Raw genomic sequence first — 15083 nt, 5'->3', positions numbered from 1 at the left:
AAAAACAAAAAAAAAATAAAGCTAGGACAACAAATAGCTGCCCCCAACGAGTAAAATAAATAGTAAAGTTAAATAGAAACTACAACAGCCTAATAGCTAGAACTAGCACACATAAATCTATCAAAAGGCTTTTTTAAAAAATTTTTAAAAGAAGGGTTTTTAAGCCTTTTTTTAATAAAAAAAAACAAAAACATCCACAGTCTGTGGTGCCCTCAGGTGGTCAGGAATCAATTTTTGTTTCATCTGACCACAGAACTTTCCTCCAGAAGGTCTTATCTTTGTCCATGTGATGTCAGATGAAACAAAAACGGAGCTGTTTGGCCACAATACCCAGCAATATGTTTGGAGGCCTTTAATCCCAGGAACACCATGCCTACCGTCAAGCATGGTGGTGGTAGTATTATGCTCTGGGCCTGTTTTGCTGCCACTGGAACTGCTGCTTTACAGAGAGTAAATGGGACAATGAAAAAGGAGGATTACCTCCATATTCTTCACAAATATATCGAAATATACTTTTTCGTCCATATCGCCCAGCCCTAATTGAAACAGTGTTACTGTTCAAACCGTGTGGGCAAAAATATGAACTATTCTTGTTGAATGAAACCTCCGCATGGTTGTGGTGGTACCTACCTCCCAGGCGAGTCCCCGTTCTCGTCGAACCAGATGTCCTCCCCGGAGACGCCGGCGAACGAGGTCTTCAGCAGGAAGTCCAGCAGGTGGCTGCCGTCCACGGGCTTCATGTGGTCGCAGAGACCGGCGTGACCGTCAGGGCACAGGTTGGCGTGCATGTCGTGCAGGCCGTGGGCCATGGCGTAGATGGCGTTGATGACGAAGCCCATCTTGCTGTCTTGGACGTAGTTGTCCTGCAGGCGCTCCTGACCTGCCGCACCAGAGACAACATCCTGCTTACAAAGAGCCCAAACTGGGAAATAATTACTGACAAAAGTGCTTTTAGTAAACTACATTTGAATGATTTCATGGGAATGGATTTATTTTTAAGATGTGTAGCGAAGCCTGCTTTTTTTCATATTGGTATGTGTATAATTGGGATGTAAGAAAGGCATTTTATCTTTTATTTACTTCAAACAAATGAAGTCTATTACATTGTTGTATGTGATATATGACATCTATTACGTTGTTGTATGTGATATATGACATCTATTACATTGTTGTATGTGATATATGACATCTATTACGTTGTTGTATGTGATATATGACATCCATTACGTTGTTGTATGTGATATATGACATCTATTACGTTGTTGTATGTGATATATGACATCTATTACGTTGTTGTATGTGATATATGACATCTATTACGTTGTTGTATGTGATATATGACATCTATTACGTTGTTGTATGTGATATATGACATCTATTACGTTGTTGTATGTGATACATGACGTATATTACGTTGTTGTAATTGATATATGACATCTATTACGTTGTTGTATGTGATATATGACATCTATTACATTGATGTATGTGATATATGACATCTATTACATTGTTGTATGTGATATATGACATCTATTACGTTGTTGTATGTGATATATGACATCTATTACATTGTTGTATGTGATATATGACATCTATTACGTTGTTGTATGTGATATATGACATCTATTACGTTGTTGTATGTGATATATGACATCTATTACGTTGTTGTATGTGATATATGACATCTATTACGTTGTTGTATGTGATATATGACATCTATTACGTTGTTGTATGTGATATATGACATCTATTACGTTGTTGTATGGGATATATGACATCTATTACATTGTTGTATGTGATATATGACATCTATTACGTTGTTGTATGTGATATATGACATCTATTACGTTGTTGTATGTGATATATGACGTATATTACGTTGTTGTAATTGATATATGACATCTATTACGTTGTTGTATGTGATATATGACATCTATTACATTGATGTATGTGATATATGACATCTATTACGTTGTTGTATGGGATATATGACATCTATTACATTGTTGTATGTGATATATGACATCTATTACGTTGTTGTCTGTGATATATGACATCTATTACGTTGTTGTATGTGATATATGACATCTATTACGTTGTTGTATGTGATATATGACATCTATTACGTTGTTGTATGTGATATAGGACATCTATTACGTTGTTGTATGTGATATATGACATCTATTACATTGTTGTATGTGATATATGACATCTATTACATTGTTGTATGTGATATATGACATCTATTACGTTGTTGTATGTGATATATGACATCTATTACATTGTTGTATGTGATATATGACATCTATTACATTGTTGTATGTGATATATGACATCTATTACATTGTTGTATGTGATATATGACATCTATTACGTTGTTGTATGTGATATATGACATCTATTACATTGTTGTATGTGATATATGACATCTATTACGTTGTTGTATGTGATATATGTCATCTATTACGTTGTTGTATGTGATATATGACATCTATTACGTTGTTGTATGTGATATATGACATCTATTACGTTGTTGTATGTGATATATGACATCTATTACGTTGTTGTATGTGATATATGACATCTATTACTTTGTTTATGTGATACATGACATCTATTACATTGTTGTATGTGATATATGACATCTATTACATTGTTGTATGTGATATATGACATCTATTACATTGCTGTATGTGATATATGACATCTATTACGTTGTTGTATGTGATATATGACATCTATTACATTGTTGTATGTGATATATGACATGTATTACGTTGTTGTATGTGATATATGACATCTATTACGTTGTTGTATGTGATATATGACATCTATTACATTATTGTATGTGATATATGACATCTATTACGTTGTTGTATGTGATATATGACATCTATTACGTTGTTGTATGTGATATATGACATCTATTACGTTGTTGTATGTGATATATGACATCTATTACATTGTTGTATGTGATATATGACATCTATTACGTTGTTGTATGTGATATATGACATCTATTACATTGTTGTATGTGATACATGACATCTATTACGTTGTTGTATGTGATATATGACATCTATTACGTTGTTGTATGTGATATATTACATCTATTACATTGTTGTATGTGATATATGACATCTATTACGTTGTTGTATGTGATGTATGACATCTATTTCGTTGTTGTATGTGATATATTGTCACGACTGGGTCTTTGGCGTGGTTTGCTCTCCCGTGGTGCAAAAGAATTGGAACGGACGTGGCGTGCAGGTAAAGACATAGTTTAATTATTACTATAAACTCAAACAAAAGGTACAAACAAAAGGAGCTCACAGAGGAGGTAACCAACTTGGCTATGACAAAACAAAAAGCGCGCACAAAGGCGGAAGTAAAAAACTAGACTATGAAACAAACAAAAACTTACGTGACAAGGAACTGTGAACATGGCATGAATGTGTGATGTCGCCAGGACGAACAACAGAAACAGAAAAGCCTATATAGTGACATGATAAGTGAAAACAGGTGCGTGACTAACTGTGAACAGGTGCGTGACATGACAATGTGAAAACGTGAGACAGGTGTGTGTGAGTCCAAACGTGGAACAGGTGAAACTAATGGTTGCTATGGTGACAAACAAAACCAGGAAGTGAAACAAGGAACTAAGGAAGTGTCCAAAACACAAAACAGCACATGGCCAAACAAAAACATGAACACAGACATGACAGAACCCCCCCCTTACGGACAGATCCCAGATGTCCAAAAACAAAAAACAGGATCAAGAGTCATGGGAGGGGGGGAGGGGGACATGGCGGTGGGTCGCCAGACCAGGTGTCCCCGAATCCACCGGGGCAGAGTCAGGTGGCGGCGGCGGGTAGACCGCCGCTGAACCTGACGAGGTGGGCGACCTGGGAATGGCCACATTCGTGGCAGACGAGGAGGTCGGCGCACCTGGCGTGGCGGACGACCAGGCTGTGGCCACCTTCGTGGCAGACGAGGAGGCAGGCGCGTCGTCATCATGGCAGGCGGCGAAGTTTGGCGTGGCGCGTCAGGCGGCGAAGCTTGGCGTGGCGCGTCAGGCGGCGAAGCTTGGCGTGGCGCGTCAGGCGGCGAAGCTTGGCGTGGCGGGTCTTGGTCTTGGCGTGGGTCTTGGTCTTGGCGTGGGTCTTGGTCTTGGCGAGGGTCTTGGTCTTGGCGAGGGTCTTGGTCTTGGCGAGGGTCTGGGTCTTGGCGAGGGTCTGGGTCTTGGTCTTGGCGTGGTTGGTCTTGGACTTGGCGTGGTTGGTCTTGGACTTGGACTTGGCGTGGCGGTGCTTGGACTTGGTCTTGGTCTTGGTCACTTGGCGGGTCTTGGTCTTGGTCACTTGGCGGGTCTTGGTCTTGGTCACTTGGCGGGTCTTGGTCTTGGTCACTTGGCGGTTCTTGGTCTTGGTCACTTGGCGGGTCTTGGTCTTGGCTTTGGTCTTGGCGTGGGGCAGCCACGGGCGGCACTTGGCGGCGTGGGGCAGCCAAGGGCGGCACTTGGCGGCGTGGGGCAGCCACGGGCGGCACTTGGCGGCGTGGGGCAGCCACGGGCGGCACTTGGCGGCGTGGGGCAGCCACGGGCGGCACTTGGCGGCGTGGGGCAGCCACGGGCGGCACTTGGCGGCGTGGGGCAGCCACGGGCGGCACTTGGCGGCGTGGGGCAGCCACGGGCGGCACTTGGCGGCGTGGGGCTGCGACGGGCGGCACTTGGCGGCGTGGGGCTGCGACGGGCGGCACTTGGCGGCGTGGGGCTGCGACTGGCGGCACTTGGCGGCGTGGGGCTGCGACTGGCGGCGCTTGGCGTGGAGCAGGTACTGGCGGCGCTTGGCGTGGAGCAGGTACTGGCGGCGCTTGGCGTGGAGCAGGTACTGGTGGCGCTTGGCGTGGAGCAGGTACTGGTGGCGCTTGGCGTGGAGCAGGCACTGGCGGCGCTTGGCGTGGAGCAGGTACTGGTGGCGCTTGGCGTGGAGCAGGTACTGGTGGCGCTTGGCGTGGAGCAGGTACTGGTGGCGCTTGGCGTGGAGCAGGTACTGGTGGCGCTTGGCGTGGAGCAGGTACTGGTGGCGCTTGGCGTGGGGGGTCTTTGTCTTGGCGTGGGTGGTCTTGGCCTTGGCGGTCTTGGTAGCGTGGGTCATGGTCTTGGCAGCGTGGGTCTTGGTCTTGGACTTGGCGTGGTTGGTCTTGGACTTGGACTTGGCGTGGTTGGTCTTGGACTTGGACTTGGCGTGGTTGGTCTTGGCGTGGTTGGTCTTGGCGTGGCGGTGCTTGGACTTGGTCTCGGTCTTGGTCACTTGGCGGGTCTAAAGACAGGTGGTGGTGGTCGTGCTGGAGGCTGTGGCTTGGCGTGACGATGCTGACCCACCCCACCTGAACAATTCCCAGCCCTAGCCCCCCCCTCAAGGAGCGGATCCCAGACGCGCTCCCCGCGGTCTGGAACCGTCTTTTGGGGTGGGCGGAGGGGGTTCAGGAGGAGGGCAGAATCCTCCCCTCTAAATTGTCCAAAAGGTCTTTCGTTCCCCCCCACCTGGGCTTTTGTGGGTGAAAAAAAAATTTCTGACTTGGGCGTGGCATGAGTCCTGGGGGGCGGGGCATGAAAATTGGGTGACTGTGATTGACAGGATCTGATTTCTAAAAACATGTCTTGGTAATATTTAATCATGGATTTAGAGTCTTTGGTTGGATGTGGCTGACAAGAAAAAGAGTTCAGGGGAAAAAAATCCATGACGTCACCCACTGGCAGCGGCGTGACGTCGTCCTGGGGAAGCCGGGCTGGCTGCAGCTCGTTTCCGCCCGGAGGGGGAGGAGCTTGCGGGAACGATGCGTCCTTTCCAATGCTTGTGGAAGCCCTCCCTGACGTCCTTCGTTGGGAGCGGCGCTTCCGGGACTGCGGTGACGCAGCGCCATCCTCGGACCAAAGGGAGCTGATCGGCACCAGTTTGCCGGTCGGACCCCACATGAGATCCCTGCGCTCCATGGGGGAATGGCGGAGTGTCTCGGCTTCCATGGCGCGCAGGACCTCCCACGTTACCTCGTCAAAATTGTCCCATTTTTTTGCGGGAGAGCTCTCGTGCTGGCGACATCTGTCACGACTGGGTCTTTGGCGTGGTTTGCTCTCCCGTGGTGCAAAAGAATTGGAACGGACGTGGCGTGCAGGTAAAGACATAGTTTAATTATTACTATAAACTCAAACAAAAGGTACAAACAAAAGGAGCTCACAGAGGAGGTAACCAACTTGGCTATGACAAAACAAAAAGCGCGCACAAAGGCGGAAGTAAAAAACTAGACTATGAAACAAACAAAAACTTACGTGACAAGGAACTGTGAACATGGCATGAATGTGTGATGTCGCCAGGACGAACAACAGAAACAGAAAAGCCTATATAGTGACATGATAAGTGAAAACAGGTGCGTGACTAACTGTGAACAGGTGCGTGACATGACAATGTGAAAACGTGAGACAGGTGTGTGTGAGTCCAAACGTGGAACAGGTGAAACTAATGGTTGCTATGGTGACAAACAAAACCAGGAAGTGAAACAAGGAACTAAGGAAGTGTCCAAAACACAAAACAGCACATGGCCAAACAAAAACATGAACACAGACATGACATATATGACATCTATTATGTTGTTGTATGTGATATATGACATCTATTACGTTGTTGTATGTGATATATGACATCTATTACGTTGTTGTATGTGATATATGACATCTATTACGTTGTTGTATGTGATATATGACATCTATTACATTGTTGTATGTGATATATGACATCTATTACGTTGTTGTATGTGATATATGACATCTATTACGTTGTTGTATGTGATATATGACATCTATTACATTGTTGTATGTGATATATGACATCTATTACGTTGTTGTATGTGATATATGACATCTATTACGTTGTTGTATGTGATATATGACATCTATTACATTGTTCTATGTGATATATGACATCTATTACATTGTTCTATGTGGTTAAGAACCCCTGAATTAAATGATCAAAATTAGCTTAAATCCTAGCGTAAAACTTTAGCATGCTAATGTTAGCATGATTGCAGGAAAAGTTAGTGCCAAGCTATACATCTTATTCAAAATGAAAGCACACGTACATGTTTTTATGGGCCTGCTTGTATGCGCATGAATGTTAAAAATGTTAAGAACCCCTCATTTAAATGATCGAAATTAGCTTGAATGCTTGCGTAAACCTTTAGCATGCTAATGTTACCATGATAACAGGAAAAGTTAGCACCAAGCTATACATCTTATTCAAAATGAAAGCACGTGTTACTATAATTTTATGGGCCTGTTTATATGTGCATGAATGTTAAAAAGGTGAAGAAACCCTGATTTAAATGATCAAAATTAGCTTGAATGCTCGCGTAAAACGTTACCATGCTAATGTTAGCATGATAACAGAAAAAGTTAACGCCAAGCTATACAGCTTATTCAAAATAAAAGCACACGTTCATGTTTTTATGGGCCTGCTTGTATGCGCATGAATGTTAAAAAGGTTAGGAACCCCTGATTTAAATGATCGAAATTAGCTTGAATGCTCGCGTAAAACTTTAGCATGCTAATGTTAGCATGATAACAGAAAAAGTTATCCCCAAGCTATACATCTTATTGAAAATGAAAGCACACGTACATGTTTTTATGGGCCTGCTTGTATGCGCATGAATGTTAAACAAAAATGTTAAGAACCCCTGATTTAAATGATCAAAATTAGCTTGAATGCTAAAGGCAAAACTTTAGCACGCTAATGTTAGCATGATAACAGGAAAAGTTATCGCCAAGCTATACATCTTATTCAAAATGAAAGCACATGTTCATGTTTTTATGGGCCTGTTTATATGTGCATGAATGTTAAAAAGGTTAAGAACCCCTGATTTAAATGATCGAAATTAGCTTGAATGCTCGCGTAAAACTTTAGCATGCTAATGTTAGCATGATAACAGGAAAATTTAGCGCCAAGCTATAAATCTTATTCAAAATGAAAGCACACGTTCATATTTTTATGGGCCTGCTTGAATGAATGTTAAACAAATAGCCGGAAGCAGCGCACTTACCTGAGCAGTTCCTCACATAATTCGGGTTCTCTTGCGGGTGGCCCGGCAGGCGACACTGGAAGCGGTGCTGCCAGAACTCGGGGAACCACGGGTTGCGGCTGTTGCTGGCGAGCTTGAGCTTCAGGAAGTAGCGGTCGAAGGAGGAGACCTCGGCCGACTGCAGCTTGACCGTGATGCCGCCCAGCGCCTCCTGCTCGTATCCCTCCACCACCTCCATCCGGTCGGCCCAGCCGTCGCTGCGCGCACAGGAAGACCTCGGTCAACGTCTGACGACGCAGTAAGACTTGTGTTCATCAATCGATTTTCTTATATAATTGTGAACTAGCATGTATTTGCATTTGGTGACAGAATCCTTTAGAGGATTATCCTATTAAGGAAATAGGCCCGTAGATAGCTTTGGGTGCAGATAGAGTGGTGGCTCTTGCCTCCAGGACATTGGAGAACTTAAAGTATAGCAGCAGTTGGATTTTAGGAGGAAGTGTACAGACATTAGCAACATCTGGTAGGAAGCCCTCACAAGTAGGAGTAGAGGATAGTGGTCGGAGGTCAAACCGAGCAGAGGAAATAGATTGACTGGCCAAGCAACAAATTGGGCTTTGTCCAGACTGGCCGGCTTATTTACGATTTAGTGCCAACTTCACTGGTTTTGGGGTTTGTAATTGACAAACTAGCTATTAGTTGAGACTTCTACTGTGCATTGACAATATAATTGTGAGCACTAAATGACTTGGCTTCCCCGGTAAGGTCTATTCAGGTGTGCTGGAGAGGAGGCAACGCCGGATAGTCGGACCTCGGATTCAGGAAGAACGGTGTGGTTTTCGTCCTGGTCGTGGAACTGTGGACCAGCTCTATACTCTCTGCAGGGTCCTTGAGGGTGCATGGGAGTTTGCCCAACCAGTCTACATGTGTTTTGTGGACTTGGAGAAGGCATTCAACCGTGAAGTCCTGTGGGGAGTGCTCAGAGAGTATGGAGTATTGTGGCGGTCCGCTCCCTGTATGATCAGTGTCAGAGCTTGGTCCGCATTGCCGGCAGTAAGTCGGACCCGTTTCCAGTGAGGGTTGGACTCCGCCAAGGCTGCCCTTTGTCACAGATTGTGTTCATAACCTGTATGGACAGAATTTCTAGGCGCAGTCAGGGCGTTGAGGGTATCTGGTTTGGTGGCTGCAGGACTAGGTCTCTGCTTTTTGCAGATGATGTGGTCTTGATGGCTTCATCTGGCCAGGATCTTCAGCTCTCACTGGATCGGTTCGCAGCCGAGTGTGAAGCGACTGGGATGGGAATCAGCACCTCCAAGTCCGAGTCCATGGTTCTCGCCCGGAAAAGGGTGGAGTGCCGTCTCCGGGTTGGGGAGGAGATCTTGCCCCAAGTGGAGGAGTTCAAGTACCTCGGAGTCTTGTTCACTTCTACTGTGCATTGACAATATAATTGTGAGCACTAAATGACTTGGCTTGAGAGGAGGCAACGCCGGATAGTCGGACCTCGGATTCAGGAGGAACGGTGTGGTTTTCGTCCTGGTCGTGGAACTGTGGATTTACTTAGACTTAGTTCCTCCCATTCCTGTTGGAACATTGGGCGACGAGTCCCCTCCATTTGTTCCGGTCACTGGCGACCCTTCTTGCTCCATGCCAGCTGACTCCCATCTCTCTCAGGTCTTCCTTGGCTGTTTGTCTCCACGTCTTCTTTGGCCGTCCTCTCTTCCTCTTTCCACCTTCTGGCACCCAGTCCATTGCCACACTTGCCGGTCTCTCTTTTGGCAGTCGGAGTACGTGTCCAGCCATTCTCCTTCTCATATCAGAGACTATATCAGACAATGGTGCTACCCCTGCCCTTCTCATCACCTCTTCATTGGTGATGTGGTCTCTCCATGAGATCCTCAAGATGTATCTGAGGCACCGTCGGTGGAAGACATCCAGCTTGTTTGTAATGGTTGATGTCTTCATCCATGTCTTACAGGCATAGGTCACTGTAGGGATGACCACTGACATATAGAGGCGCAGCTTTGTGGACGTACTGATAGATTTTGATGACCAGATATTCCGGAGGCGTTGGAAGACTCCTGCAGAACTGTGGACCAGCTCTATACTCTCGGCAGGGTCCATGGGAGTTTGCCCAACCAGTCTACATGTGTTTTGTGGACTTGGAGAAGGCATTCGACCGTGAAGTCCTGTGGGGAGTGCTCAGGGAGTATGGAGTATTGTGGCGGTCCGCTCCCTGTATAATCAGTGTCAGAGCTTGGTCCGCATTGCCGGCAGTAAGTCGGACCCGTTTCCAGTGAGGGTTGGACTCCACCAAGGCTGCCCTTTGTCACCGATTGTGTTCATAACCTGTATGGACAGAATTTCTAGGCGCAGTCAGGGCGTTGAGGGTATCTGGTTTGGTGGCTGCAGGATTAGGTCTCTGCTTTTTGCGGATGATGTGGTCCTGATGGCTTCATCTGGCCAGGATCTTCAGCTCTCGCTGGATCGGTTCGCAGCCGAGTGTGAAGCGACTGGGATGGGAATCAGCACCTCCAAGTCCGAGTCCGTGGTTCTCGCCCGGAAAAGGGTGGAGTGCCGTCTCCGGGTTGGGGAGGAGATCTTGCCCCAAGTGGAGGAGTTCAAGTACCTCGGAGTCTTGTTCACGAGTGAGGGAAGAGTGAATCGTGAGATCGACAGGTGGCGTCTTCAGTAATGCGGACGCTGTATCGATCCGTTGTGGTGAAGAAGGAGCTGAGCCGGAAGGCAAAGCTCTCGATTTACCGGTCGATCTACGTTCCCATCCTCACCTATGGTCATGAACTTTGGGTTATGACCGAAAGGACAAGATCACGGGTACAAACGGCCCAAATGAGTTTCCTCCGCCGGGTGGCGGGTCTCTCCCTTAGAGATAGGGTGAGAAGCTCTGCCATCCGGGAGGAGCTCAAAGTAAAGCCGCTGCTCCTCCACATGGAGAGGAGCCTGATGAGGTGGTTCGGGCATCTGGTCAGCATGCCACCCGAACGCCTCCTTAGGGAGGTGTTTCGGGCACGTCCGACCGGTGAGGCCACGGGGAAGACCCAGGACACGTTGGGAAGACTATGTCTCCCGGCTGGCCTGGGAACGCCTCGGGATCCCCCGGGAGGAGCTGGACGAAGTGGCTGGGGAAAGGGAAGTCTGGGCTTCCCTGCTTAGGCTGCTGCCCCCGCGACCCGACCTCAGATAAGCGGAAGAAGATGGATAGATGGATGGATGGAATGACTTGGTAGTTATTCTAATAGTTTGTGTTTGCTGTCACAAGCCGGTCAACCTCTGCTGGAAGTAATCCATATAAAAAAGAAAAGAAAGCACATTTTCTTAACTCAACTTCCTGCCTGCTCACATCTAAGCCAGCATGACTGTGGAATCTTTTCAAGTGGTGTGTGATTTAAAGCCATCATTACCTCAGAGTCTGGCGGCCACAGGGGGAATAATTTGTGTTGCAATTAAAGCTGCTTCAGAGACGAGAACAGAGGGAAAGGGATAAGAAAACAAACTAGGTCATGAAAATGTAGGGCCGGGCGATAAAACGATATCATATTCATCATTTCCATAGTTAAATAAGAATAAAAGGGCAAAATAATGTTACACAGCCGTCATTTCTTTGGCATTAAACCTACAAAAAACAGTTCTTCTCGGAGTTCTCATTTTCACACTTTTCACTGTTTTGTTACACTTTATTAAACTTTTTTTTTTACATATTCCTTATTGTGTTCAATGTGATTTTACAATTGTGTTTACATTGATTGTTTTCCATGCTTGTGTTGACATTTCCTTTGAAGGGATTATAATCAGAGGAAGGTTACATTTGATATCGAATATATTTTTTTCTCCTGCTCCTTATTTTCCATAGGCCACAAAAAAATACAGATAATTATCAATATCGCCCTATATTATAACGTTTAAATAATTACTGCATAGCACAAATTCCTTTCCGTAGTTAAATAAGAATAAAAGGGCAAAATAATGTTACACAGCCGTCATTTCCTGGCACTAAACCTACAGAATGCACAGTTATCCTCAGGTTTCTCATTTTCACACTGTTTTGTTACACTTTATTAAAACATTTTTTTTTACATATTCCTTATTGTTGCACCTTAATTTTAAAAACTTAAGTGTTCAATGTGATTTTACAATTTTGTTTACATTGATTGTGTTGACATTTCCTTTCTGCCTTGATAGCTGAGGGGATTATAATCAGAGGAAGGTTACATTTGATATCGAATATATTTTTTTCTCCTGCTCAGGCCACAAAAAAATACAGATAATTATCAATATCGCCCGATATAATATTGTTTAAATAACTACTGCACTGCACAAATTCCTTTCCATAGTTAAATAAGAATAAAATGGCAAAATAATGTTACACAGCCGTTATTTCCTGGCTCTAAATCTACAAAAAACAGTTCTTCTCAGGTTTCTCATTTTCACACTTTACCGATACGGATAATTATGGATATTGACCAATATAAAACATTGGTATCGTGATACCGTTTTCCAGCCAGCCCTGTGAGAAGGTAAATAATATGCTGCACTTAGGGTTTATTTAGAGGGCGAGCAAAACTAAATAAATCATCAAAAAGAATGAGCTAGTGCCTCCTACCAGCGCTCATTGTTTTATTTTTCATGTCGGCTCGGCCCTGCAGACAACAAAAGTGACAATGCTGGTCGGGCGTCTCCGGCCATCTGCTTCTCCATCACACTCCCTCGACCCAACACTCGCTACGTGCCAAGAATCCGCAGCTCTGACGCCGGCAGCATACAAATATATAATCATATATTTATACACCACCCAGACATCTCCCGGGTGGAGCTAATTCGGGGAAACGGGGCAGGAAAAAAAAATTCATCATTTTTTTCCGTAAGTAAATGACTAAGTTTACAGCTAGCTTGGACCGGAGGCGCCGTTTAACTGAACATTTTCCTTTGTAGCGCAAGTCACCTTGACCCAGAAACGGAAACAAAACACTTCTTACGCTCTAACAAATCCCCCCCCCCCCCTCCCCTCCCCGCCCCAGTCCCCCTTTATCCTCCGCGGAGAAGCAGGAGATAGAAGAGGTGAGCGCAAGTTTAAGCTTTGGAGATGAAAACATGGCAGGCAGCTCGAGGGACACTTCATTAGGCACGACTGATGCACGGAGCCAATGAGAAAAAAGGTGCTTTTTTTTTTTTGCAAGGACTGTCGTCATGGTGACGGAGTCCACATACTGTACAGTGGCCACGGAGAGTACCGGATTATAAGGCGCACTGCCGATGAGCGGGTCTAGTCAGGGCTATTTTCATACATAAGGCGCATTAAAGGGGTCATATTTTTCTATTTTTTTCTAAATGTATGTTATGGTTGCTGAGGGGAGGTGACGGCAACAGACACCAGGGGGAAGTATAGCTCTAAGCATTTATTATATAGTCACTATACATAATAAACAAACAATAATAATTAAACTAACTAAGGAAATGGAGCGTGACAAAATCCAAGAGTGTGCACGGTGTAAGACTATGTGTGTAGATTAGCTGTTGAGCGCTACCGTAAATGTTGAACGAGAGCGAAGGAACACGGAAGTCCGTGGGCGAGAGGCGTCGAGAGAAACGTGTCCAAGCGGGAGGTCGAGAATCCAAAAGGGCAGTCCAGGAGGAACAACAGGGGATCACAGGAGGACACGGGAGGCGAAAGGTACAGAAGACTATACTCCGGCACGGCATGGCAGGTTGTGCGGGCTTATGAAGGCAGCTCGTTCATCCCAGGCAGGTGCGCTGATTGCAGATCTCCTGCGGTCGGAGCGCACAGACGGATGAGCGGCGGTGGCAGGAGTCTGAGCCGTAAGAATGTAAAAGACTTCCTTGTGGTCTACATAACATGTAATGGTGGGTCTTTGCTCAAAATGTTGCATAGATGATGTTTTACACATCATCTTCAAGTCGCTTTCTGACAGTCTCTTCAGGATGCGCCGTTTTGTGGGCGGGTCTTATTTACGTGCCTCCACTTGGACAGCGTCTTCTTTGTTGTAGCCGTGTAGCGTGCAAGGACGGGAGTGGAAGAAGTGTCAAAAGACGGTGCGAACTGTTTTAATGACATCCAGACTTTACTTCAATCAATAACGGAGCAGCATTTCCTCATCCGTGGCTCGCTAGTGCAACAACAACGCCCAGAATGTGTCCCGTGAAAAAACGTCCGACCGGAACTCTCTAATTGTCAGAATAATTGTATCTAAGTTATCACAAAACTTTTTGTTTCAATGAGTTCCCGGCGAGCAGACAAAAGCTGTCTTTGATCCTACCAATCAAAAGGCTTGTAAAACTCCACTGTGTAGGATGGGAAGCGACATGAAGGTGTCGGTTTCTTTGATGTATTGTAATCCACAGGAAGATTTTGTCTTGACCCGAGATCTACAAAGCGGAGAGTAAGCAGGACCTGACCCCCCTCCAGGCACCTTTTCTTTGAACCGTTTTGTAACCAAAGGCGACGGCTGTTTACGACCCCCTTCCTTTAGAAACAGCTGTTGCCATGTAATCAGGGAAAGTCCAAATAAAAGAGGAGGCGTACAATCTTTCGTCAGAGCGTGGTGGAAGACTTTACAAAGAGTACAGCCCAGACGTTTCTCCTCAATGAGCTAAATTGACTTCTGTCTCTGTTAAATTCCTTGCTTCTCGCCTGTTTAATAGATGTCATCAGTGTTTGAACCTGACACTAATAACTAAAGTTCCTTGGGTGAATTATGTAAACTCACTACACCGGTATGTTTTAGCGCTTTACCGACAGATATTAGTAAGAATGTTACGGCGCATGCGCACACTGTCCTGCTCAGACCGCGGCCACGCACCTACACGGCCGCGGGCAATCTGCAATCAGCGCACCTTCTCTTTCTATGCCACATCAATGTGGAATGCGCTCCCAACAGGTATAAAAGAAAGGGCATCTCTATCCTCCTTCAAAACCGCAATAAAAGTTCACCTCCAGGCAGCTTCAACCCTAAACTAACACCCTCCCCGGATTGCTAATA

The 15083-nt window shown here is 45.5% G+C and overlaps 1 protein-coding gene across 1 annotated transcript in view; it reads right to left on the bottom strand.

Annotated features, from left to right (window-relative positions):
* LOC133645983 (metabotropic glutamate receptor 1-like) overlaps positions 1-15083 on the bottom strand; it is a 32910-nt gene that overhangs the window by 3872 nt on the left and 13955 nt on the right. The window contains exons 4-5 of the mRNA XM_062040906.1: positions 8092-8327; positions 631-880 (exon numbers count right to left, since the gene is read on the bottom strand). Coding sequence (XP_061896890.1) covers positions 631-880; positions 8092-8327 — 486 coding nt within the window. The remainder of the gene's footprint in view (positions 1-630; positions 881-8091; positions 8328-15083) is intronic.

Source organism: Entelurus aequoreus, linkage group LG03 (genome assembly GCF_033978785.1).
Source record: "Entelurus aequoreus isolate RoL-2023_Sb linkage group LG03, RoL_Eaeq_v1.1, whole genome shotgun sequence".
In the NCBI taxonomy this organism is placed as follows: Eukaryota; Metazoa; Chordata; class Actinopteri; order Syngnathiformes; family Syngnathidae; genus Entelurus; species Entelurus aequoreus.
This window is presented reverse-complemented; position numbering and strand designations above follow the sequence as displayed.